Source organism: Boleophthalmus pectinirostris, unplaced genomic scaffold (assembly GCF_026225935.1).
Source record: "Boleophthalmus pectinirostris isolate CB_2022bp ecotype Guang Dong unplaced genomic scaffold, ASM2622593v1 HiC_scaffold_14, whole genome shotgun sequence".
NCBI lineage: Eukaryota > Metazoa > Chordata > Actinopteri > Gobiiformes > Gobiidae > Boleophthalmus > Boleophthalmus pectinirostris.
The window spans coordinates 9,918,501-9,939,988 of NW_026571047.1; the positions used below are offsets into that span (position 1 = coordinate 9,918,501).

The window sequence follows — 21,488 nt, forward strand, 5'->3', positions numbered from 1 at the left end:
AGCAGCATTGGTCCGACTGCAGCTCTTACTCCTGCTATTTGGGACAAGACCATCCCGTATGATGGCGAGAACTTCCACTTGGAGTACATGGACTTGGAGGAATTCCTCATGGAGAATGGAATTCCTACCTCACCCGACAGTGACGATATGTCCCAGGAGTCCAGCCCCTCAAAGGCAGACAAGAGGCTGAAATCAGAGGTTACCGAAACACCAGAGGTCCCCCTGCTCCCCATTCAACAGCTCGAGCAGTGCTCCGAGGAGGTAGTGATCATTACCAAGTCAGACTCAGATGTCACCTGTGACATAACTGCAGGTGAGTGTGCCAACCCAGCCCCTGTTACCTGATTTGACCTTCACCACAGCACTTTGCAAACTCTACAATTTATGATGATATAACAAGGCATAGTGTGGTTCCTAGTCATGATGTTTTGATAATTATATTCTCCATATTTTGTGCCTGACATGCAGTCATTTGTTCACAGAAGTGACCACTGAAAAAGACAGAATAACCCCTGAACCAGTCAACCCAGAAGAGATTGAGGTGAATGTAAACTATGAGCCCGACCCCACAGACCTGGTCTTGTCCAGTGTCCCAGGAGGAGAGCTGTTTGACCCACGCAAGCACAAGTTCAGTGAGGAGGAGCTCAAGCCACAGCCCATGATAAAGAAGGCCAAGAAGGTGTTTGTTCCAGAGGAACAGAAGGTGTGTGAATGTTTTCAGTCTAACTGCATTTGATTAACAAATTTTGTTTGGTTTGGTGTCTTGTTAAGTTTAATGAGAGGAGAGTTTAAGACTGCTCAGAGGTGGCAAAAGGTGGGGCCACTATGAGCAAAACAAAAGACAAATGAATCCCACACTGATGACTCACAATAGTCTTTTCTCTAAAGTCTAATGGAGCTGAAGGCACTTGTTTACACCTTGTCAGTAATCGCTTTGACACATTCCTTCATTTATCAGGACAATGTACAGTTACACAATGCCCGGGGGCAGAAATGCTAGTATGAGACTCTGTCTTAGGAAGCTCATTTCCATCTGCAGTACAATTATCGTCTGCTAAATAATTGACATAGTACACTGTCTGCTTGGCACGCAATAGTCATTTTGGTTCATGTACCACAGGTTAAGTGAATCCTGTACCCTTAAAAATGTTTACAAAGCTAATTGTGCCACTGGAATGTCTTTTTATTGGCTGTTTGAAGCAAGAAAACTCCATCTATCAGATAAAGAGGGTCTTTGTGGCAGGAAGTGGACTGCAGAGTCAAAGTGACTCAGCAGTTTGCATCTCATGAGATGGATTTCTTTTTCCCACTCAAGAGGAGACTGGTTTTGTTTACACACTAACAGGATGTAATTTTTGTACTCCGCACGATTACAACCATTTAATGTAAGATATTATTAAAGACCTAGATACTTAATTATATTTATTTTTAGAATGAGTACATACAGTAGATGAGGTAGTTGAAAGGTGGCAAGGGTGTCATGTGATAATTTTAGTGTCCAGTTGCCTCAGATGCCCTGCCATCTTTAGTGGTGTGAGTCTTAACAGTGCCTCTCTGTCTGCAGGATGAGAAGTACTGGCAGAGGAGGAAGAAGAACAACATGGCGGCCAAACGCTCACGAGACGCTCGGCGATTGAAGGAGAACCAGATCACAGTGCGAGCAGCCTTCTTAGAGAGGGAGAACACTGCCCTGCGGACCGAGGTGGCTGAGCTGAGGAAGGAGTGTGGCCGCTTCAAGAATATTGTGGGACGATACGAAGCTAAATTTGGAACACTGTAAGGCACTAACAAAAAACAACAACGGCATAATACACAGAACATGTAAACTGTTCCTTTCCGGTTTAGACCTGGTTCCCATGGTGATTCACACATTGTGATCAGTAGTCCTGGTAACTTTTTAAACCTTTTTTTCTTTTATATCCATCATGGTTTAAAAAGAAGTCTTTAAGAACACACAGAAACGAAAAATCGAAAACAAATAATCAGGTGACCCAGAAGATTGCTGATATAAATACAACTACCTACATCCTTTTTACAAAGAAGAGGCAGATAAGCTTATGACAACTTTTTGCCTTTTAAAAAAAATATATATTTTTAACCATTATATAGTTTTTCATCCGAAGCAGCCATTCATTCAGCTGCACCTACATCACTGTTCATCTCTGTACAGTTTAGAAAAGTGCTACACAAGACATAAAACAATAACATAATATGTATTTATATAGCGAAAGAAAATCGAATGCATTAACGTCATTGATTGATCTTCTTTTCTCTTTCAAGTGCTGTGACGGATGACCTTTAGACCACAAGTCGATTTATTTTTCAGATGTTTAAATAAATCATATTGGTCTTTGAAGAGGAGTAAGAAGAGAAGAATGTTTATTTTTCATGCATTATCTATTCATTTAAGTTCTGAGAAGTGCTTCTTCAGTACACATATTAACATTGTGTACGCATCATGTTTTGTAAGTCTTTGGCCTAATGAGATCATAGTTGGTTTGGGTTAAATATGGGGTTGATTATTGATTTTTAGATCACTAGTTTATTGTTGTCTTCAATGTGTTTTTTTTTTGTTTTTTTTTTTTTCAAAAAGTAATTTCTATTTCTAGTTACGATATTGTAGATTATGATAACTTGGGTATTTTGCCCACTAAATGTTTGACTGTGACAATTCCAGTTAACTTCTTCAGGGGAATTTCGTGACAAGGCTACGCTACGGTGTACCATGTTCACAATGAATAATTAACAGTTGCGCATGATAAATGGCACAGAGCTGTACATATGTTCACGGTTGCTCTGGTGCCATGCAATGTCTGTCCTTGTCTGTCTAAAGCATGACATGTAAATAAGCTAATAGTATGCTTTTATTTTTATTATTCTGTATCAATTCAGAACATGAGTCATGTTTTGTATGCCATTTTCAAGTAACTGGAATTAACGTGTTCATCCATTCATGATCTCTATTACAGCATCAGACATGTATGTTCCCTACAATTCCAAAATGAATCAAAATAAGACAAAAAATGCCATTCAAAACATGTATTATATTCAACTTGCATAACTCCACGTCAAATGACAAACTATTTTTATCAAATATGACACAGTTGCGGAAGATCTATGTACTCGCAGACTGCTGTGTGGCAGTGTGTACCCACAGTATTTTCCAAGTGTCTTCTCTGTCAAAGCCATTTCAATGCAGTTTCCTGTCTGCTAGATTATAGGTTTGTGTATTGCACCATCTGCTTTGAAAATGCATCCTGTCTAAAGGGAAAGTTGTTTGTGAGCTTCCATAAATGAGTACAATAACTTGTAAAGGAATAAATGTACTGTCAGAATGTCCAGGTAGTCCTCTTAAGTTAAGGCATAGTTGGTGACATTATAATTAGACAAAAATTGCTTCCTTAGATGTTTTACACATTTACATCTTTCTGCTTATTATCTTGCCTTTATAAACAGGTCAATTTGTTAACTGTAAAATGTGTTTTTTTAACCTCTGTCTTTATTTTTTGTAAAATAGTTTGAAGAGTAAAAACTTTTCTCTATTGTATAATGGTATGTAATAAAGTTGTTTAAATGTGTTTGAGAGTTGAGTGATTCTTGAAAAGCTAGCATTTGTAGGTTTGGTTGATTTTATCACCCCCTCTTAACAGTAGATGGCAGATGTGAAATCTGTTCCTCCCTTCTCTCACTTGGCCTTTGTTCAGGCTCACCTGTTGTCTCTGGTCTTTTATCTGCATATAGAAGGTGAAAATACCACAGGGCTGGGTAAACTACTTATAAATCGTACAGATGAGGACTTAACATGAAAGGTTTCAAAAAGTAGTCAACATCAGAAATGACAAATGTATAAATGTTTTATTAGCAAAAAAAGGTGGGTGTTGCAAAAGCTGAAAAATTAAAACAAGGCTTCGTTGCAGGAGTCTTCACCTCTTCTTGAAGCCATACTTCTTTCTTTCATAAAACAGGTCTGTTTTGGAGCTGCCCAAATTCACAATCTTTGGACAGCCGTCTCTCTGCAGAAAGAGAAGACACCAGTTTACACACCTAGTAGGATTTGTAAAAGGTTCATATTTCACACATGTACAATAGTTGATTTCTTTAGAATCCAGAGCAGCAGATTGCTGATAAACTCTGCATGGCCAACCTGTACCCAAAATGATAAATAAAAAAGGACCAAACAATGGCCAATACAGTGCGCCGCTCTACATAAAAAACACAGAAATGAGTTTCAGACATACACAGCCCTGTTCTGTACAAACCTTAGAGAGTGAATGCACATTTTGTATAGTGATCTCATCATATTAAAGTGCAGACTCACATCTTTCTCCTGGATGGTGCACTCTTTGCAGTAGTAGGCATCTGAGACTCCAGGCCCTCCACATATGACACAGCGACCCTGGTAGGAGCCATAATTGCACTCATCACAGATGCGGACAAGTGTGCATGGCCTCACATAAGAATCACAGATGACACACTTTCCATCACCTGAAAAAATCAAATACAATTATCAACACAGACAAAACATGTTTTCCAATTTCTATTCTTGCAAATAAAGACTAACTGTGGGCAACTTTATAACCAAATGTGTTGATTAAAAACAGTCATTTGATATAACATTTGGTTTTATAACATATTCCTGCTTCATCACTAGTAAAACCAAGTTTGGTTGGACTTGTTTTAGTCTCCTTTACTGCTGGTAAACATTAATTCAACACACAGCCCTTCAACATACATTGATAATAAGATGTGCAAAATGATGATAATAATGATGATGATGATGATGATGATGATGATGATGATGATGGATGAAAGCCGCTATAAAAGAGACAGAGTTGTACTTACATTTCTCACACAGTCGACCAATAGCTGAAAAAGAAATAGATCATGTTAGTCAAATAAAATTAAAACTAACTGCCAGCTTTAATGTCAAACATTAGACAAATATTAACAAGAGCTTATAGCATATCAAACACATCATCATATGTATGTTTTTTTTTTTAAATCCAAGATGCAAGTTTTGGCTGACTACTGTTAGCATAGTGAAGCCCACGCTGTCGTTTCTTATTTAACGATGCCTAAAATTGCAGTTGAAACGTTAAATAAATACGTATCCTGTATAGTGTATACTTTGTACAATATAAAAAACTCACCGACGCCTGCCTGTTTTCTGCAAAAAATTAAATCTGGATGATGTTTAGCCATAATGAGCTAACGTTAAGCAAGCGCTCTTCAGCGGCTCCACTTTACCCTTTAACCTCCAAACTGTGTAGGGGACCAGCAGTATCGCCACCTAGCGCATGGTGTGTGTAAATCATTTCAAACTAACTGATTTCCCATTTTTATCCCACTTTCTCTGAATAGATCATTTGCAAACATTTCTAAATGATCTGAAAACAATAAACAACATATAATCTGTGCATAAAGAAACAAAAATGTCCCTGTTTGCTGTAGGTGTTCCAATCAGTAATAATAATAATAATAATAATAATAATAATAATTATTATTATTATATTATTATTATTATTATTATTATTATTATTATTATTATTATTATTATTATTATTATTATTATTATTATTATTATTATTATCCTATCATGTTCTTTAATGTTTGCATTCTATGATAATGTATATTATCACCCATTATATGGCGTATATAGTGATATACTATTGGTTAATTTGGTTACTACTTATTAACATAACCTCCTGTGGTGTGCAATCGTTTTGAAGCGTCCAAAATAATAAAACATTTAAAATACATTTTATAGTTCTTGCAGGACCTGTGGCATTGGCCTTTATATAAGTGTGACGTCACAACTGACGGTCACATCTTTGTCAGTGAACAAAATGGCAACCTACTGTCTCACTGTCACCCGGCTCCAGGTAAGCAACAAAAATATACTTTTTAGCTTTTTGCTGCGTTCTATAAGGATGTCTTGTATAAATATCGAAATTGTTAGTGTATTGTAATGTAAACGTCTTGACGTTATTTTATAATTTGACCTAGGCCGAGGTAGGATGAGCTTTAAAATTTCTCCGCGGCTCCTTGCTCAGGTCATCGTGTCCTGAGCACAACCATTGCGCTACGAGGTTATCTTAAATGCATTTATACGCGGATATTTCCCCTGTTAGATAGCCGTTAGCTACCGTTCTATCCGTTACAGCTTTGTACCACAGTTTCTCCAGCTAGGCATGTACTATTAGATGCTAAGTTGCAAGGTTAACACAAGGTTAGTGCTCGTAGTGGTCACTGACGCGAGTAGCGGTTCACGGCCAAACCAAACGTTCTTAGACAGTAATTTCAAGTAATATATTTTCTCTCAATCTGCAACTTATCAAAGGTTTAAACGTGTTCTACACTCCTGTATTACTTGATCATTCAACCCACAGTCAGCCGAGCCAAGTTGGCATTATCAATAAACATATTCATCCGTCTGAAATAGTGAAATTAACGCGGCTGATGACAGTTGAGATATATTTCATGTATTTGTTTATGATTTTTTATCATTATAGCTGGATTAAAGACCATTTTTCTGAAGGTTAAATGAGGTGACACGTTGTCCCTTTTCACCCATAAAAATATCATGGGACAGACTAGTATTATAAAACGATTTCCGGCTCGATCAACATGAGTTAACGCCGCTTATTCTCCACTACATGTATTTTTCACCTGTGATTGTTTTTCATTCATTGTTGACAATGTTGTTGTTTTCAGCTGGCTTTGGGCCATGGTGCCCGCCGCCTGCATGTGTCAGCTGCTTACAGAGCCAAGGCTCAAGTGTCCATGAGCCGCTTTGAACCCACGTCCTACATCAACTACGGTAAACTCCGCTCCAATGTGGACATTGTGAAGAAAAGGTCAGTGGTTCTCAATACGGTATTACTCTGTCCCATATTACAGTTAGGCTTATAGTCCCCAACACTCCCTTATCTCTCCTGTTTGATCTAGGCTTCCCTGTCTGACCTTTGGCATACTTTTCATTTTAACACACAAAAGTCCAACATTAAAAAAATATATATATTTACATATATTTTCAGACTAAACCGGCCCCTCACTTTGTCAGAGAAGATTGTATACGGCCATCTCGATGACGCCCACAACCAGGAAATTGACCGCGGGCGCACCTACCTCCGTCTGCGCCCAGACCGTGTGGCCATGCAGGACGCTACAGCTCAGATGGCCATGCTACAGTTCATCAGCAGTGGCCTTCCAAAGGTGGCTGTGCCCTCCACCATTCACTGTGATCACTTGATAGAGGCCCAGATCGGAGGAGAGAAGGATCTTGCCAGAGCAAAGGTAAACACTGACATTAGTGGATACAATGTTGCTGTTGTGAATCTCAATTTAATCTAATGTGTTTTGATTACAGGACATTAACCAAGAAGTGTACAACTTCCTGTCTAGTGCTGGTGCTAAATATGGTGTTGGCTTTTGGAAACCAGGTTCTGGAATTATCCATCAGGTATGTAGCTCATTCAATTCAACAATAATGTTACGGGAAATTAAATAGCAAAAAAAAATCCTATAACTTCAATTTGCCCCCTTAGATCATACTAGAGAACTATGCCTACCCAGGAGTCATGTTAATTGGCACAGATTCCCACACACCTAACGGTGGTGGGCTTGGTGCCATTTGCATCGGAGTCGGAGGTGCTGATGCTGTAGATGTCATGGCTGGAATCCCCTGGGAGCTCAAGTGTCCTAAGGTAAGATCATCAGATTTACATGTTGCTTTATCCTCAGAACTTGATAACATTATATTTGTACAGGTTATTGGAGTGAAGCTGACAGGATCCCTCTCTGGATGGACCTCTCCAAAGGATATCATCTTAAAAGTGGCAGGCATTTTGACTGTCAAAGGAGGCACTGGAGCCATTGTAGAGTACACTGGACCAGGAGTTGACTCAATTTCTTGCACTGGTTAGAAAATATACAAGAGTATATAAGAGTACAAGTCTTTCTTACAAATTTACTTAACATGTTTACATTATAATACAGGAATGGCTACTATTTGCAACATGGGAGCAGAGATTGGAGCTACCACATCAGTGTTTCCCTACAACCACAGAATGAGGAAGTATTTGGAAAAGACTGGACGTGGGCGTATGTATAAACCGATTTTGATTTAATTTTTTCTATTAATTTCAATAAATATTGAAATATTTTAACATTTCCTTATTGTCTTTAGAAATTGCTGCTCTTGCTGATGAAAATGCAGACTTGCTGGTGCCGGACGAAGGCTGTGAATATGATCAGATCATTGAGCTCAATTTGGATGAGGTGGTTAAACATTTTGAAATTACTTAAAGACCTTTTGCATACAACCTATAACCTTTACTGTTCTATATTGCATTTTAGCTGAAGCCCCACATCAATGGACCATTCACCCCCGACTATGCCCACCCTGTTGCGTCTATTGGTGCCACAGCCAAGGAAAAAGACTGGCCACTAGAGGTCAAAGTTGGTAAGACATTTCACTTCTCTATCTATGGCAACTAACATTGTATTTTTGTATATAGTATTACATTTTGTTGTTGTTTGTAGGGCTAATTGGCAGCTGTACCAACTCCAGCTACGAGGACATGGGTCGTTCTGCTTCATTGGCCAAGCAGGCTTTGGACAAGGGCCTAAAGTGCAAGGCCCAGTTCACAGTGACCCCTGGCTCTGAGCAGATTCGTGCCACTATTGAGAGAGATGGATATGTAAGAGAATGCATTTTTGGCCAACTTCAAGGCAATGGAGGATACTTAAATCTTTGTTTTTTATTGGCAGTCAAAGATCTTTCATGATGTTGGAGGTATTGTTTTGGCCAACGCATGTGGCCCTTGCATTGGACAGTGGGATAGGTACAGAATTTGTTTCATGTTGAATACAATTTTTTAAAAAGATATGTCAAGTTTAAGTTTTAACTGGATTAATTCATGATTTCAGACGAGACGTTAAGAAAGGAGAGAAGAACACAATTGTGACTTCATTCAACAGAAATTTCACAGCCAGAAATGATGCCAACCCAGCTACACATGCTTTTGTTACATCCCCTGAGGTATAAAGGCAAAGTTAGCTCAATCACAAATTCTGACTTAATTGATGTTGAATTATATTCTTTATTTTTATCCTCAGATTGTCACAGCCCTTGCCATTGCCGGTACACTAGACTTCAACCCAGAGACCGATTATCTCACAGCCCCCAGTGGTGAGAAGTTCAAGCTGAAGCCCCCGTACGGAGATGAGCTGCCCGCTAAAGACTTCGACCCAGGCCAGGACACCTACCAGCACCCCCCAGGAGACGGCAGTGGCCTCAAGGTAGATGTCAGTCCAACAAGCAATCGACTACAACTACTGGAGCCCTTCGACAAGTGGAGTGGAAAAGACCTGGAAGATATGCAAGTGTTGATAAAGGTTAGTCTACATCAAGCTGACTTTCTCAATATGGCCAACTCTATATAAAATGTGGTTTGTTTGATGTCTTGTTCATGGTCTTGTTGTCCAGGTGAAAGGTAAGTGCACCACCGACCACATCAGTGCGGCAGGACCATGGCTGAAGTTCCGTGGTCATTTGGACAACATCTCAAACAACATGCTGATCGGAGCAGTGAATAGCGAGAATGACGCTGTCAACAAGATCAAGAACCATTTGACGGGAGAATACGGAGGAGTGCCAGATGTGGCCCGTCACTATAAGGTATGCAAGGAGGACAAAGATCTGCTAGAACACGATTTGTGTTATAAAACATTATGGGACGTGCCAGTTAATTACACTGAACTTTGGTTTTATTGATTTATTAATGTATTAAGACCTTTATGGGCTGAGATCTTTCCTCTATTTAAAAAAAAAACAAAACAAACATAAAACATGTTGGGGGTTTTTCTGCAGGCCAATGGTGTTTCATGGGTTGCTGTTGGAGATGACAACTACGGTGAGGGATCTAGCAGAGAACACGCAGCACTTGAGCCAAGACATTTGGGAGGAAGAGCAATTATTGTCAAGAGCTTTGCTCGCATTCATGGTATTTATCAACACAATGTCCTGTTTTGTACTGCTGCATTGTTCAACATTAAACAATCATCTTGTTTCTTAGAAACTAACCTGAAGAAGCAGGGACTTTTGCCACTTACCTTTAGCAACCCATCAGACTATGACAAGATTCACCCAGATGACAAAATCTCAATCAAAGGACTTAAAACATTTGCTCCAGGAAAGGTGAGAACACAGCTTTTAAAGCTCTTTCTAAAGGGTAGTCTCATTACAACCTCTTGAGAGGTGTCACTTTTCCAGTGACTTTTTCAGTAACTGGGAAAAGAATACAAAAGGTGTTCCACAAAAGCTCAAATGAATGAATGTTTTTTGGCTTTCCCCTCTCCAGCCCCTCACTGCAGAGGTGAAGCACAGCGACGGCTCAGTGGACATAATTGAACTCAACCACACCTTCAACGAGACACAGATCGAATGGTTCAAGGCGGGCTCAGCTCTTAACAGGATGAAGGAGCTGCAGCACTGAGCAGTGTGGAGAAGTACCAGGGGTAACAGGGTCGCGCAAGTTGTGGGCAGAGGAAGATTGTACAAGCTGTAAATGAGTTGTCCATATCTGCATTAACACACTAGACTGAAGTATGACAGTTTTAGAGAGAATATATAAATGTTAGCAGTTTAATGACTTCAGACTAAGTGCCTAGCTAATGTCAAGAATGGAGGGTAACCACTAGTCAGCTGCTGGACCACAGTTTAAGTCAGAGTGGAAACAAAAGAGCTCACTATAGACACATCCTTGACCTGTATAGTGACATAACACAGCTGATGTGAGCAGCTGTCTAAATATGTCCACATAGCAAAGAGGACACTTCACTTGTAGTGCTTTGTCAGCCGTTTTGTTTTAAGTAACTTTGCATTGCGCATTTCAGTAGCAAATTCGCTACTGTAGTTTTGTCATATGTCAGAATCAGATTGCATTCATTCAGTGCAGTGTTTATTTTTGGCACGCAACACACTCCAAAGTCTATTTTGGGAACCCCCAACCCTTCATCACTCTAACCCACAATTAGCCGACCTCCTCATTGCCTCTGCCCTGGTTTTAAGGTCAAGCACACCATATGGATCTTCCTGTTTTGTATTTATTTATGATTACTGATTGATTCTGCATGTTCATTTTTGTTCAAGCAGAATTTGTGTGAGGATTTTCCAAATTATCAGCACTCTTCCTTGTAAATCCATCTCACTATAACATCAAATTATAATAGACAAAGGGATAATAACATCGTGCTAATTCAGATGACAAAGACAATGTATACGGTGGCTCCTTTATAAATATATATCTGCATTACTGTTTGTCAGCTGCTTCTAACTGTAAATTTCTGGGCCCATGTACAGTGAAGTAATTGTGTTTTCTCCCACATGATCTTTCTGTGTTGCAGAAATGCCTATGGATTGTACAATAAAAATAAATCTCTCCTTTATTTACTTCAACTTGTATGAGGTGGTGTCCTTTTTGCATTGTAACTCATAAAACTATAACATCTAAGATACAACTCTACTCTAAATGCAACTAAGAAAGCGACTTTAGTTTGGTGTAGCCAGGTTTTTCATTACACCAGGGCACAACACAAACCACAAACTGTAATTTTCAGAAAATGCTGTGTACTTGGTGAGTCTAAAATATCTTGGCTCAGAGATGCTGTCACTGCATGTTTAATTACATGCCACAAGCAGAGATTAAACTTTGAAAAAGGGGATACTGTTAATGTTTTAAAATCTGGAAATACAGTACTGTATGCCTCCGCCATTTACAAAGTCTAATTCTCACAAAACAAAACAAAAAGCAGTAACAAAATAAAGGAGCTGACTGTTCTCTTCACATCTTCCATGCACATTTAATAAATTATCCATAATCCATAGGTTCTTGAGTGGTGTCTTTTCCAAACGTACAAAGCAGAACAAAGCCTGTTGTGTGGTAGTGCGTTTTGATGATGCCTCCCGTTGTTTTTAGCGCTAACCCCCGCCCCACCGCCGCTGCCTCGCTCCTCATTTGCTGCTCGCTCCATCCCCATCCCGCCGCATCCATCCACGCCAAGACCCGCTCACTCATTCAACACATGTCCTTGGTGCTTCCACGGGATTTTATTACATAATTGCCTTTATATCACGCCGTATACCCGTGCGTCCTGCGAGTGACTGACATCCGCTCGGAGCTTTCGTGGTAAGTGGCTTGTTTATTGAATTACGCACGATTTGTTGTCGGATATTACGCACGCTTGCCTTTTAATCGTTTAACCTCGCTCCCCTCCGACAATAGCCTCCATCCAGATATTTTAACATCACCCGATCGTAACGTGCCACTACAGTCTTTAGTGTTGGCTTAGCGTGGTTAGTTGACACGCTTGGATCTTTCATTTGGAGAGCATCCTTGTTCGCACTTGCTGTGTGTAGAACGTTCCCGAAAGACGACAGTGCTTCGTAAAATATATCTTACTTTCGTAGCTGGCCAAATTACGTCGTTCTGACCCAAAATGTTTTTAGTTGAAGTTGTAAGTAGTGATGGTACGGCGTGTTTTGTGCGCTGACGTGCTTGACATGCTGATGCAGCCACAATGTCCTGCTTTCTTTCTTTCACTGGGAGGTGCTTTTGGCCTTTTGTCTAATCTTTGCAAAGAATTTCCTCGTCTCCTGCGCTCTCTCTCTTTCTCGCCACATTTTAACGCAGCGTGACACGAGTCTGGCCTGATTAATCGTTTCATCAGCATCATTTGACAGTGCGGACTCATTACACAAGTCCATTACAGCGGGGCTCTTGTCAGTCTAAGTGGGCTAATGAATAAGCTTAGACCGTCTGTGGGCTGAGTGAGTGAGGCGGCGTATTAATGCCCTGTCACCGGTCACTCGTGCCAGTCTCATGCCACTGGGCTGTGGCACCGCTGTGGAGATGGGTGGCATTATTTTTCAGAAGATGAAGATAAAACAATCATTGGGCACATTTAGATGGCCAGTAAAATCAGATAACAAAGCAGATAATTCAGTAGTAAGAGCAGATGTTTGGTGTGCGTTTACACAAAGAAATCTGATCAGCAAAAACACCCGGTGACATGATTTGTGTCAGTAAGTGGATTTTAATTTTATTTTGGTGGACAAAGTAGATTTTAAAAGAACTCTTTGAATCTTTAAGGGTACTGTATGTAGCTTGTGCTCTTACTGATTTAAAAAGTCATTGCAATCACTGTATTTACTGTACTTAAACCTCTATATAGAGGATACACAGATTTTTCTCAATATATGAATAGGCCATGCCTCATGTGAAAGCTCAAAATATCCAGAATTCACTCACTGAGCTGCAGAGGTTGCACTAGCACTGATTAATGACTGGCTAGAGGTTCTGGGGATTAAGTAGTGACCATTCAGATCAGAGAGAGTCTGCATTTAAACCAACTGGATTTACTCTAGTTATCTCCTTATTTTCTTTTTCATTCTTGTCTTTGGCATGCTAATTTGCCTTTTTGCATAATTCTCTGGTATGAACAATCAGAGAGAAATCAGACTACTCTCATGTAACTGTTGAGATGACATTTCAATAATCTGCTAACTCTAGAAATTAGATAACGTATGTATATAAACATAACCAGTGTTTCAGAATAGATTAGACAGAAACTTCTATCTTGACCCCATTTCCATTAAAACTCTGAAATATCACACTTTAAAAGGCATTTACGGTCACACGGCATTGTCTGGGCCCAGTAAGCATCTGTGCTCAGCCTACTTAAGGTTTTGCTGATTCCAAGGTTTTCTCAGAAGTGGGGTTATATAAGGTATTTATTTATAGTGCCTTTATTGCAGTATGTTGACTGGCACCGCCCCATTTCAAAGAATACAAGGAACAACTAATAGCATATGCATTCTTCAGTGATGAGAAGAACTACATGCCAAAGATATGAAGTGGGCTGCTTCTCTCGAACAGTGTATTGTGGCATTCTTGTTTAGCAGAGACTAGGACTAACTCTGTGAACACAACATAAACATCATGCATAAGAGATCTAAATGTCTTGCTCATAGACACAAGTAGAATGGATTAGAGTTATATGGTCTCTTTGGTCTTTTCCAAATTCACTCCAACTCCAGTGTATCAAACAGGTAAAGATGTATTGTGTATTTTTGTCTTACTGACACACACACAAGGCTTGTTCAAACATCCAGCTGAACACATCATTGTTGACATTTACAGAGGACACACACACGCACGCACACACACACACACACAAACACACACAAATTATTATTATTATTATAATGTAGAGATATACAGCAGTGATCCAGTTTTTTTCCGTTCCAATACTGATATCACTTTTTTTTCTACTTTTTGCTCTCTCAAAACACTATTAACTTAATGCAAAATTAATCCAATTGTGTTATGTAAGTGTTATTTATCCTGCTAGAAACTCTTGCACTGCATTATATGAAGAAATGCTCAAATATTATGAGATGTTCTGGGTCAAGCCAGTAAATAGTCTCATTACATCAATTTAAAGGTCCAATCAGGATATCGGTTTAACCGATATCAAAGGACCGATACCCAGTCCAGGAACATTTCTTGGATCGTTAGCAATATTTATTGCCAGAATCGGTATTGGCACATCCCTACAGCCACTCAGTAAAAGCATATGGTTTAGAGCAGAGTTCAGACTTTGGAGAGTTTTTTCTGTTTTGCTTTAAACAGCAGTTATTAAAATTATTTTGTGATCTTTTAATAAGACTAATTCAAATTTAATAAAAAATCATTATTGATCAATATCAGTGGTGGAACGTAGCAAAGTAAAAGTAGTAAAGTACTGTACTTGAGAATACATTTTAGGTAAGTGGATACTTATAAGTGGATAATTTTTACTTTTAATTCACTACATTTGAGAGCATGTGTCTGTATTTTCTACTCCACTACATTTTTTAACTGGACTGAAAAGTAAAAGTATTTTTTATTATTGCCTGTGACCTGCTGATTTATTTTTAACACGTTTGAAGTTGGAGCAAACAAAAATATGCAAATAAAAACAGCTAGGAAAAATTAAGTTGTTTCTGTTGAACAAATGTCAGCACATTTCTTTATCAAAATAACTACAAATAACTACAATACTACAGTAACTTCAAAATGTACTTAAAATCTGTTCAAAATACTACATTTTAAAATGGTACATTAATACTTAAGTTAAATAAAAAGTATGACTTGAAAAAATCTGCTATTTGTATTTGTAGTATTTGTTTGCTTTGGTAATTGCTCCTGTACGTCCACCACTGATCAATATAAGAAAGGTCATATTACCCAGCTGTTATAATTTTAGGAGGTCAGTGGTGCAAAGTGTTATTGGTATTATGTTTTCCAAAGCTTTTAACCTTTCTGATTTCGAAGCTAATAAAAGGTTAACAAAATCAGCCTTTATTGTCCTTTTGGCTGTCCGGTCTCTCCTCTGTCAAGGTTGCGTCATCCTTGTGTCTACGATTTGATTTAAAACTCTTGGACAAAGTGACTCTCTAGACCAGACTGGGACAGCTACGAAAATGTTTCAAGGGTGGATAGGCAATGTTCAATATTAATAGTAAGACTGAACAATAGGCCTATAGATTAAGCTAAATTATTTAAAGATGTATTATGTAACGTTTCCGGTGGAGGATCCTCTATGTGCTTGCCTCCACAAATTATAATAACTTATATATTATAACTTCACCTTGAATGTTCCACAGAGTAGCATTAAACATAGCCATCTTGCATTCAGCTGATAAGAGGTGGTTTTACTGGTCAAAAATTACTTGTTAATCGTGCAGTCTTACTGTGAGTGTGGAGACATCACCATAGATCTGACCTGGAACTTGGCCTGGTGGTGTTAGTTGCTCTTCTCTACAGACATAGGTCAGTTTAATGCAATATTTGGAACATTCCAAAGCAATAATATTACATAGTACACCTTTAACATAAGCCAGTCTCCATACCACAAAGAACTAAAAACGTTACAATTATGCTTTTATCTGAGATTGGCAAAACATAAAATGAAAATTCGAAATGTCTCATTTTTATTTCTACAAAAATAATGACCATAATTAGCTTTGTTTGTTTTGGTCCTGGTTCTTTTTGTGTTTGATACATTTTGACAGGTAAAGGAGGAGATTTACATTTTACATTTTGCCAAGGTCAAAACATAAACAAACCCAACAGTCATTACCACAGCTGTAGTGAGGTCACCCTGGCAGTATTGTAGCTCTTTATAGTGGCTTTATAGATGAGTCCACCCTGATCCTTTAGTAAGTTATGATGATCGGGTCAGTGTCATAGCGTGAAAGTCCGTATTTATCCTCAAGTGACAGCTCCGAGGGCCGAACAACTGTAAAGATAGTGTAATGAGTCTCCCGGTGAGAAAGCAAGGCTTTAATCACAGAAAAACGCAATATGAGCTGCCAGCGAAGCAAGCATCTGGTCTCATTATGTAGAAAACTTGCTCACCCTGTAGCTTAGGCCTCAACAAACATGTACTGAAAGCCATGGGATTCTTGTGTTTTGTTTAGGAGTTCAGATTTCAGACTCCTCTTGAATGTTAAAGGAACTGTATGTAGCCTGCTGTGCTCCTACAGTTTTAAAATGGTATTACAATAACAATGGAGCCCATACTGACAGCTACTTACTTGTCTTCTTGGAGTTGTCATTGCTTTGCCCGGACTATTCCATGGTATGACATTAAACATATCCATCTAGCATTTATTCACTAAGGGATGTTTCTATTGCTCAAAAATTCATTGATTTTCTCTGTGAACAGGAGCGACTCTCCACAAATCTGAACTGTAATGTAGCATAGTGCTGTAACCTGCTTGTCTCCCTCGTCTCTGTTTAACTCTAGAACATTCTAGACAAAGTAATAACAGATATGTTGATTAAGCATTAGGAAAATATTAGCATTACAATTGTTACCAGTACAAGCTATATTTTAACATAATCATCAACACCTCATATCTGGGGATGCAGTTAGGTCATGTTAATGGAATATAAAATCAAAATCTTACATACAGTTCCTTTAAAGTTAGTTGATTATATACATGGTCTGGATAGTGGTTTGCAAACTGAGATGCAGATGCCACTTGTACAAAACATTTGTGAGGAATCAAGTCAAGTTTATTCATTTTGTGTTCCTTTGGGGTAGTACAGACCTCCTTTGTAGATCTTTAGTCATGTCTTTTGTTATGTTTTTAATCTGGTTAAGTTCTTTTTTAGTGCAGATGGTACACTAGTTGGACAGCCAAATATATCCTGTGGTGTTACTTGATGTGACAATTGTGCAAATCACTATTCAAACTTTTCTTTTACAGATTCTTTTCCCAGCCTTTTGGACTCATTGTTCATCAAATCCCCCACTGGACAGCAGCCATGGCAAAGGTGTAACCTTGTGTTTACATTCATCAAGAAGACTGTGTCCTCTGCCTTCTTTTTGCCCGTACCAAAAAAGATGTCAGAGCCAGACGCTTCCCAAGCAGAGCCCCTGTCCTCCCCCCTGTCCTCTCCCCGCACCCGCCTGCCCCTGTCCTTCCCCTTCCTAAGAGAGGGCAGCCGAGTGTGGGAGAGAGAGAGGAAACCACCGCAGCCTGGAGAACTACCCAGCCCCCTGCCCACCAAGCGCACTCGCACCTACTCAGCGTAAGAACTTGTTGTGTCATATTTAGAATACACTACAACATGTTATTCAAATGCCTTATGACTGAACTTATAATGTGCCCGCATTATAAACATAACTGTTGTATTTTGCTTCACTCACAGTTTTTAATTACATTAATCATGTTGTTGAAGTCATCTTGCTCTGTGCCTTAGAAATCATCCCCCCATAGCACTACAGGTCTCCTGGATTGTTCTTGTTCAGTCAAATCATGTTCATTACAACTACATTACATTACATTATGCAAAGACATGTTGGTTAATGGCTTTCTTTTCATGGTAATTCCCACTGTTGCCAGTAGATGGCATGCAAACACCAAATTCTGACAAGGGACCACAGATTGTGCCTTCAATACATTGTATAATTTTAAGTTTTAAAACATGAAATGCCAAAGCAAAGGTACTCAAGAGCATTATTTAAAGGCAAATAACATAAACAAAGTATAATATAATATATAATATAATATATATAAGTATCACTAATGTTTTACAAACCTTGTATGTTTGTGTTTATTCTGTGCAGGACGGTACGAGCCAGATCAGGACCAGTGTACAAAGGTGTGTGTAAAAACTTCTCCAGGTCTCAGGGTCACGGGTTCATACGGCCGTCACATGGTGGAGAGGACATCTTTGTCCACATCTCTGAGTGAGTCCACTTGTCACACAGTGCATGTCCCAACTAGGCCTGTAACAGTAATTACTATGGATTTAATGGACAGATAAGACTGTATATTTTGGGGTTTAATATTTATCATGTTTACATTTTCGGAGCTACAATGGGGAGATGGTTTAGCAATATGTCATACTTTAAAATGTGCTATTCTGGTCCACTCTCTTTTATCACAATACTGGCCTCATAGCATGACAAGACATTTTGACCTGAGCCTGCCACATTGGTAGGTGGGACTGGCTCTGTCCTTAGCCAGTCAAATTTTTACAGTCATTTATTTCTATTTTACCTATAACCTACCACTACAACTACTTATATAAGATATATAAGAATGTCATGTTTTTTCTTTTTATTCTTCAGCATTGAGGGAGAGTATGTGCCTATGGAAGGAGATGAGGTTACATACAAAGTGTGCCCCATCCCTCCCAAGAACCAGAAGATCCAGGCTGTGGAGGTGGTGATCACACACCTGAACCCAGGCACCAAGCACGAGACCTGGTCGGGTCAGATCATCAGCTCCTAGAGCGGCTGTCCATGCCTCCATGCAGGCTTTACTTTAGGCTTTTCTCTTTTACAGAATCGGAAACAGGGACCAGACTGGAGTTGTGATGGGCTGTAGATGGTTTAGGAAAGTAAGGGGTGGGAGGAAGTCTTTCTGAATGTATTTGCAAAAGTGTTTCTGGGAGGTACATTTCATAGTATTTATTTTTTAAGTTTAACATTTTTGAACAGCTGAAGAGCAGAGCTTGGTGCTAGCATCTTCATTTGACTTGCAGAAATGCATTTGGAGCCAATTTTGTTTTGCTGTGAGGACAATGAAGACTTATCATGGCTTTACTTGTTCACTGCCAAATCACATAACAAAACAAAGTGGTAGCCATATAATATCATAAATCAATGCTTGCCTGTTGGTAGTCTTGCATTTGTCAATGTAAATAATGTCATTTGATAACAATGATGTCAGAAACCACTAGCCATAACATGTTTACACTGACAAAAAGAGGTACTAAATTTGAGTATATGTGAGGTCAAGACTGTAAAATTCATGCCAAGGAAAAGGACTACCGCACAACTGCACTAATTATGGCTCTTAAAGCATCTCTGCTCATTCACATCTTATTTTTGTTGTAGCATTCAAGTAGTTTGTCCTGTAGGCAAGTATATGAATTCCAGTGTTATTGTAGCCAGCTCCTATGAAGGTCCTATATTCAATGGTACAGATGGTGAGTAGTTGATAGATTTGGACAGAAGGGGCAAAAAGGGAGGGTCAGGAATAGAGTGATGAATTGAAACAACCAGCTTCACACATTAAAAATATGAGAGAAGGAGAAGGAGGGGAAATTATTTGGATTTTATTAGTTTGAAAATTGTTTCAAAATTTACGTTGGAAGATTGAGCAAACTATTTATTTATTGACCTATTTATGTTTCACTTGTAACTATGGGAACATCAGGTTTTTGAGAGTTGACTACAGCAATTCTAATATAAGGGTAATTTTGTGTTATGGATACATTAAAGGTGCACTATGTAACTTTTCTGGTGAGCGATGGCATGCACCTAACATTCTCCATGGAAACTGCTTTGCCTTGAATGTCCCACAGTATTGCATTAAACTTATACATCTTGTTCTTGTCTTCAAGTGTTTTTTCTCCAAAAAACATGTATTCTTACTGCGAGCACTGAGCAGACCTGACTCTCTACTCTTCTGATCTGTAATTGGGCATGCTTGTCTCCATAGTTACACATTTAGTGCCATGCTGTGGAACAGTTCTTGTCTTAAATTTACCTGTCAGATACATTTTATTGTTTTCAGTCAAATCTGAGATCTAAAATTACTTTGTATTCTGGATGCCATATCTTAATCACAGGTTATTAGTGACAAATTGTGAAAAGACAAAATTACCCTTATACCTATAGTTTGGTAATCTAAAAATAATCTAAAGCTAACTGCACTGCACATTCTAATCACTCTTATGAAACTAGCCGTCCCTTTGCTACTCGCACAGTTCCACTATTTACTATTTTCTTTCATAATCTGTTTAAAAGTCATGTCCACCTGTGTGTATTGTATTGTCTTTAAGCGCAGCATCATCTCTATGCATTTTTTTAAATTTAAGTCCATAAGTTTAATGTAGCACACTGTCACTGAAAATATGTCTTATCTGAAAGTGTCTGCAAGTACCTTTATTTTTTTCAGATGTCATTAAAATTTCAATAAACCTTGCTATGGTATTCAAACGACTGGGCCAATGCGTCATCTGTTACTTTAAGCGTTTTCCTGGTGGAGTGGAATGTAGGCCAAGAAGATAGATGTGATCTGGGTTCAGAAGAAATAGGAATAGGAATCAAGTATCAAAGGTTAGATCAAATTCGCATCTAAAATATTTTTTAAAGTAATTTCGTGTGAGTTTGTAAAATTGGGTCATGTCTTATTTTGTAGTAATCTGGGGAAATGTATGTGTTTTTAACCTTTAGGCTTGCCTACCTGTAATATCAGTAATCTGTTAACTAATTCCATTCCTGAGCACATGATGTCAGTATATTCACCATTTCCTTAAAGCAGGTGATTTTTTTTTAAAGTCTATTATCTAATCTATTACATATAATAAATAGATTGTGTATTAGTCTAATTAAAGAATGCTGATTCCTTAAAGACCCTATAATATGCAAAATGAGCTATTACCCATCTTATAATGTTATCTTGTCAAAAACATATATGGATTTGTGTTTTGTTTCTTTCCTACATGTTTAAGTAATCCTCTACATTCCACCTTGTGATGTCACAAAGAGGTAGTTTTCAAGTTCACAACTACCTTTCACCTTTTGTTAGTAGAGTTTGGGAATTCCAGTGCTGAAATCATCGACAGTAAATGATTCTAGTGAAGGTGTCCAGAGTTTACAAACACAGTGGAGCACTTCCTTTATTACCACATGACATCAAAAGGTGGAACAGAGGAATCAGCATGTTTTTGATGAGGAAACAACATTATAACAAAGATCAGAAAATAGTGTGGGCCTTTAAAAGTGCTAAAAAATTACAATCTGGATAGAACTGAAATTAATCACAATTTATTCAATTGCTGGTATTTGTACGTATAAAAAGGTAGTATTATTCAGATCTAATAATAAAGTTACCATGCCATCAAACAACAATA

General features: G+C 38.5%; 4 protein-coding genes across 4 annotated transcripts in view; 3 read left to right on the forward strand and 1 right to left on the reverse strand.

Moving 5' to 3' along the window:
* tefa (TEF transcription factor, PAR bZIP family member a) overlaps nucleotides 1–3,578 on the forward strand; it is a 4,222-nt gene extending 644 nt beyond the window's left edge. The window contains exons 2-5 of the mRNA XM_055150516.1: nucleotides 3–313; nucleotides 483–703; nucleotides 1,565–1,776; nucleotides 2,281–3,578. Of these exons, the coding sequence (XP_055006491.1) occupies nucleotides 3–313; nucleotides 483–703; nucleotides 1,565–1,776; nucleotides 2,281–2,302 (766 nt within the window). The 3' untranslated portion in view covers nucleotides 2,303–3,578. The remainder of the gene's footprint in view (nucleotides 1–2; nucleotides 314–482; nucleotides 704–1,564; nucleotides 1,777–2,280) is intronic.
* A 258-nt stretch (nucleotides 3,579–3,836) lies between these two features.
* Nucleotides 3,837–5,286, reverse strand: phf5a (PHD finger protein 5A). The gene is made up of 4 exons (XM_020924405.2): nucleotides 5,151–5,286; nucleotides 4,843–4,866; nucleotides 4,319–4,485; nucleotides 3,837–4,013 (listed from the first exon to the last, which is right to left on the reverse strand). The coding sequence occupies exons 1-4, from the start codon at nucleotides 5,200–5,202 to the stop codon at nucleotides 3,924–3,926; spliced, it is 333 nt and encodes a 110-aa protein (XP_020780064.1). The 5' UTR covers nucleotides 5,203–5,286; the 3' UTR covers nucleotides 3,837–3,923.
* Nucleotides 5,287–5,756: 470 nt separating this feature from the next.
* Nucleotides 5,757–11,461, forward strand: aco2 (aconitase 2, mitochondrial). Its single transcript, XM_055149869.1, has 17 exons — nucleotides 5,757–5,882; nucleotides 6,715–6,857; nucleotides 7,038–7,296; nucleotides 7,370–7,462; nucleotides 7,548–7,706; nucleotides 7,770–7,920; nucleotides 7,999–8,103; nucleotides 8,189–8,280; nucleotides 8,359–8,464; nucleotides 8,545–8,702; nucleotides 8,773–8,846; nucleotides 8,932–9,043; nucleotides 9,121–9,399; nucleotides 9,491–9,682; nucleotides 9,875–10,007; nucleotides 10,080–10,201; nucleotides 10,365–11,461. Exons 1-17 carry the CDS (start codon nucleotides 5,847–5,849, stop codon nucleotides 10,497–10,499), a joined length of 2,349 nt encoding a protein of 782 aa, XP_055005844.1. The 5' UTR covers nucleotides 5,757–5,846; the 3' UTR covers nucleotides 10,500–11,461.
* A 584-nt stretch (nucleotides 11,462–12,045) lies between these two features.
* On the forward strand, nucleotides 12,046–20,522 carry csdc2a (cold shock domain containing C2, RNA binding a). Its single transcript, XM_020924420.2, has 4 exons — nucleotides 12,046–12,191; nucleotides 17,324–17,648; nucleotides 18,187–18,309; nucleotides 18,694–20,522. Exons 2-4 carry the CDS (start codon nucleotides 17,461–17,463, stop codon nucleotides 18,854–18,856), a joined length of 474 nt encoding a protein of 157 aa, XP_020780079.1. The 5' UTR covers nucleotides 12,046–12,191; nucleotides 17,324–17,460; the 3' UTR covers nucleotides 18,857–20,522.
* The last annotated feature ends 966 nt before the right edge of the window (nucleotides 20,523–21,488 follow it).